Source organism: Hakea prostrata, chromosome 6 (assembly GCF_041222555.1).
Source record: "Hakea prostrata isolate BN-2017 chromosome 6, UWA_Hpros_2, whole genome shotgun sequence".
Taxonomy (NCBI): domain Eukaryota; kingdom Viridiplantae; phylum Streptophyta; class Magnoliopsida; order Proteales; family Proteaceae; genus Hakea; species Hakea prostrata.
The window spans coordinates 18,118,021-18,122,502 of NC_142605.1; the positions used below are offsets into that span (position 1 = coordinate 18,118,021).

General features: G+C 39.7%; 1 protein-coding gene across 1 annotated transcript; it reads right to left on the reverse strand.

Annotated features, from left to right (window-relative positions):
* Positions 1–469: 469 nt before the first annotated feature.
* Positions 470–3,289, reverse strand: LOC149012416 (leucoanthocyanidin reductase-like). The gene is made up of 5 exons (XM_089159811.1): positions 2,914–3,289; positions 2,691–2,831; positions 2,373–2,610; positions 1,143–1,346; positions 470–1,036 (listed from the first exon to the last, which is right to left on the reverse strand). Exons 1-5 carry the CDS (start codon positions 3,109–3,111, stop codon positions 660–662), a joined length of 1,158 nt encoding a protein of 385 aa, XP_089015937.1. The 5' UTR covers positions 3,112–3,289; the 3' UTR covers positions 470–659.
* Between the last annotated feature and the right edge of the window lie 1,193 nt (positions 3,290–4,482).

Below are 4,482 nucleotides of genomic sequence, written 5' to 3' on the forward strand. Positions count from 1 at the left end.
ATACCATTGGTTACATGCAACAAATAAAAATCCCATTTTGTTCACCCTAGCTAAGTTCCTCTCTAATGTCGCTTTCCTAACTTTTAGATGTTAGGCTCAACTGCTTAATCTGTTGATTCACAAGAGGCTGTGCATTGGTGGAGCTGCAATAGCCAAGGGGTTATGCTGCTCCGGCGGCTTTCCGCCCTTCCTGGCCCCAGTAATCTCTTTTTCCGTGACTTGCTCTTCTTCTACTTAAAGCCTTATGCCATCTAAATCTCTCAGGAGCTTCTTGCGGGTGGTCATATCACCTCATAGTGAGTGTTTTTTTCTTCTTCTAGAAATTGAAACTATTTTAGAATTCGAATTCAATTTGATTTTTTATTTCACTTAAATAAAATACAAATTCCGAGCATACCATTACTGAAACAGAAATTACCCTAGACAATTGAAATAGAAATAGAAATAGAAATAGAAATAGAAATCGTACCAAATAATCCCTTTTGAAACCATACAGCTTTGTGCCATCATCTCCAGTACATCTCAGGATCTCTTATTAAATAAATATTTGATTCACTTAGTTCATCATATCCCTACCACCTTACACATGACGGTAGAGAATTTCTGAATTGTAAATCCATAACAACAATCATATTCCTTTCTACAACAATTCCATTCAATCAAAACTCTATTGCTTTCGCCTGATAATTGAATAACAGGGAGTGCTTGACGGCGTAGTCTCCTCTACCCTCAATTGCGTGCTTGACGGCGTAGTCTCCTTTACCCTCAATTGCGTTGCCGTCCTTCAGTTGATTCTGGCACTGGCAAGGCGGCTTCTTTGCCTGCTGCTGCTGCTGCTGCTGCTGCTGCTGAGTTCTTTGTGCAATTCGAGCGGCGAAGTCGTCGAAGCAATCCGCCATGGAGCGAAATGGGATTTCAGGGAAGAGAGAACTTGCTTCCACATCCTTGATTCCATCAATGGAGAAATTTATCTGACACCCCTTTATGAATATGTCGTGGGTCAGAGCCGCCACCACACTGCGCGGAAGAACATTCTCTGTACCAAGGAAAAAACAGAAGAGAGGTTAGAAAACTGGAAATCTGGAAATCTGGAAATCTGGTGGTGGGTGTTTCGGAGGAACTAGGAAGGAGAGTAAAACCACCTGCTGCGGCGGAGAGAAGGTTGTCTTCGGTGATGGTCTCTCGAGGGAGCGTTTTGCCCAGCTTCTTCTCCCACAGCTCAGCGAGTTCGTTCACGTTGAGGAAGTTGCAGGACGGTCGGAAATGCACAGATCTGTTTAGGGTTCTCTCGTCGTCCACCGCCTTCATCGTGAACTTTCCGATGTCTTTTCCGGCCACGAAATATGCTGTTCATCACAATTCCATTCTCCCTCATTCATTTCCCACAATAATAATAATAATATTAAATTAATAATAAGAGTAATAATGAAAGAAAGAAATAAAGAAATTCATTTTCTAGCCTATCACATGAATACAAAAAAAAAAACACTTCACTATTCTAGCCCTTTACTCCCTAGATAGAGGATAATCTTGCTTTGATTATCTATCCTCGTGTATTAAGGAGAGTCTACCTTAATGTTTATCTCTTGAGTCCAGATCCTCTACCTAACGGCTAACAGTAGAAGATTGTATTCACCTTACACAGTGTCCACATTTAAATATTTATGATCTACTCTATTAATGCTCAGAAGTAAACTCCTCTTTTAAATATAAGATAAAAAAAAGTGTAACAAGAACACACAATAAAAAATCCCAACTCCCTCTTCAATATAGGGTAAAAGTGTCATTAAAATAGATTGTGCGGTCCCAATTTTGAAGTCATACTTCTAAAATATAGTATCACTTTTATGAGTTTCATACCCTATGAAAGGCTGACCATATGTTACCACTTGAGTTTGAATATTCTACCTATTTGATGGGTAGAGATTTGTACTCCTTTACATTGCTCTACTGCACACTAACTAGAAAGAAGGTCCATTTCTGATTTTTTTGTTATAATTTATTAATATATCTCAATTCTTCAACTGGTGTAGAAAAACATGAAGAGGACATAGATCTCTATTAATCAACTAGCTTTACTAATCTAATTTGTACTTAAATCATTAAAATAAACCATACACATGGTAGTTAGATTTTTCTTTCAACGAGAAGTAATTTCTTGAAAACAAAGCACATGAGAAGTCAGTCATACAGATCTTAGCACATGAGAAGTCAATTATACAAATCTTCCATGAAGAAAAGTATTTTTTTTTTTTTTTTTTTTGAGTGAAAATGAAGAAAAGTAAATAAATAAATTAATAAAGAATGTTGGTCATACGAGGAAAAGTATAATACGAAACAGGCATAAATTCTACGAGAGCGTGCGTTCGTACCTTTGACGCTACCATCACCGTAGATTTGGAAGCGATCCAAGGGTGGAAGAACCTCGGAAGGGTGAGTGTTATCATGGTAGGGCCAAGCAGCGACGGAGTTGCAGCAGATGTAAGTGTAGGGAACCAGTGCTTCCTCAATCGCCCTTCGAATGACGCGCTTCTCCTTATACATTCTTAGCCCTGGTTCCACTGGATCAGCCCTGTCTATGTCATGTCCAAACTCCGATGGCAGAAACCTCTGCAAAACCCGCAGGCATATCAAGTGTTTGTTCTTTTTCCCTAGAGAAAATAAAATGACATCTCTGATCAGCTTCACACCTTAACAGTTCCCACGGCTTTGATGACTTCAACCAGGCTGAGCTGATCTGTGATGCTTTCTCCACCTACAGCTGATATCACAACCTCGATCTTCTGCTCCTTGAGTAGCTTCTCCATGAACTCCTTGTCCTTGATCGACCCCTTAATCATGGAAAGAAGAAGCAAACATTATTAACCCAGAAACACACACAGAGAGCTAGCGAGAGGGAGAGAGAGAGTATACCTGTTGGATGATTGCACCTTTGTCTTGAAGGGCTTTAATGGTTTGGGATTTGAAAGAGGTGGACCTGACAAGAACGTAGGTTGGTCGGCCGGTCTCCAAACAAGCTTCAGCAACAAAGCGGCCGATGAAGCCAGTGGCACCAACTATGAGAGTTCTGCTGTCGGAGGAACCAGGTTGAGCATCTGGGGCGATAGTCATCTTTACACTTGATCAGAGTCCTCTCTTTCTCCTCTTCTCTTCTTGGGTAAGTAGTAGTTGAGGAGGAAGAGAGAGTACTACTGTGCAGAGAGCACAAGAGATTCACTTATCAAGTTATAGAAATAAAGTTTCCTTCAAAACCATGGAAAAGGTTGACGTGAGTGACTGGGTGAAGTGTGGTGATATATATATATATATATATTCAAACTTAAACAAAGGGCAGAGAGAGAGAGAGAGAGAGAGACAGAGAAAGGTGTCAAGAGATCGACAAAAGCTTTTGCATTAAATTTGAGGGAATTAGCTAACCCCCGAACCAAACGGTCTGCTACCTTTGCACAACATCTTCAGTGTTGATTGGGCCATTTCCCCCAGTAGAGTTTCAGTTAATTCCCATTCTATTTAGTCTAGGCACTTGGAAGGTTAGGTGAAGGGGTTGGATTTAATTCCCAGGATGGTATTCATATTCCTACTCTTTTATCCACCTGAAGTTCTTCCTTCGCTTTCAACGCTTCATGACTTGAGCATTTTCCACTTTTTGCCCCTTCATAAAACGATCTGGCACTGCAATGGACAGATCTAAGGATGTAATTTTGCAACATTGGCATATGCATACCTAGCACTGCAAGTTCGACTCTTTTTAAGTTGAGCCAGCCTTGAACATAAGGGTGTCAATTGCGTATCGAAACTGTTTAACCGTATCGAACCGCGCCGTCTAAAACTGCACCGTACCGTACCGTTCAAAATTCGGTACGGTACGTACCGAAACCAAATTTCTTCAGTACGGTTCCGGTTTTAGGTACTCATACCGTTGGTACATACCGAAACCGTACCGTATCAAATTAAGAGATCTAAATTGTAATTTTACACTTAAAACACTTAACCTTTTCCCTATCCCTAATTCCCTATTTCAAATTTTCGTTTCATCATTCACTCATCTTCTTAGATTTACTTGTTTTGTCTCTATTAATTAGATTTATTTAATTTATCTATGTTAATTTCAAATTATATCGATTGGTTGATCACAATTTCATTAGGATCTTAATGAATTAATCACAAAAGTGGCATAAGTTCATTCGTACCAAAATTGTATCGCACTAGATACCGTATTTAAACCGTTTTCCCGTACCGATTTAATACCGAAACCGTATCGAACCGTTTTTATAGATACCGAAACCGTATTGTACCAGTTCTGATTTTCGGTATTCAAAGTTGGTACCGTATCGAATTACCGAAACCGTACCGATTGACACCCTTACTTGAACATCATGTGGCTTGGGTTGGGTTTGGTTCGGGTGAATTGGATTATTATTTTTGAGTATGGATCCTCCACCCACATAGAGAGAAAATTTTCAGTTGGTTTGATTATATTCA

Bases quoted from the DNA above. Each gene is read 5' to 3' on its own strand.
- LOC149012416 (XM_089159811.1), bottom strand. From the start codon at position 3,111: ATGACTATCGCCCCAGATGCTCAACCTGGTTCCTCCGACAGCAGAACT. The intron at 2,611-2,690 runs GTGTGAAGCTGA...CGGGTTTTGCAG, and splicing joins AAGCCGTGGGAACTGTTAAG to AGGTTTCTGCCATCGGAGTT. The intron at 1,037-1,142 runs GTGGTTTTACTC...TCCTTGGTACAG, and splicing joins CCTTCTCTCCGCCGCAGCAG to AGAATGTTCTTCCGCGCAGT.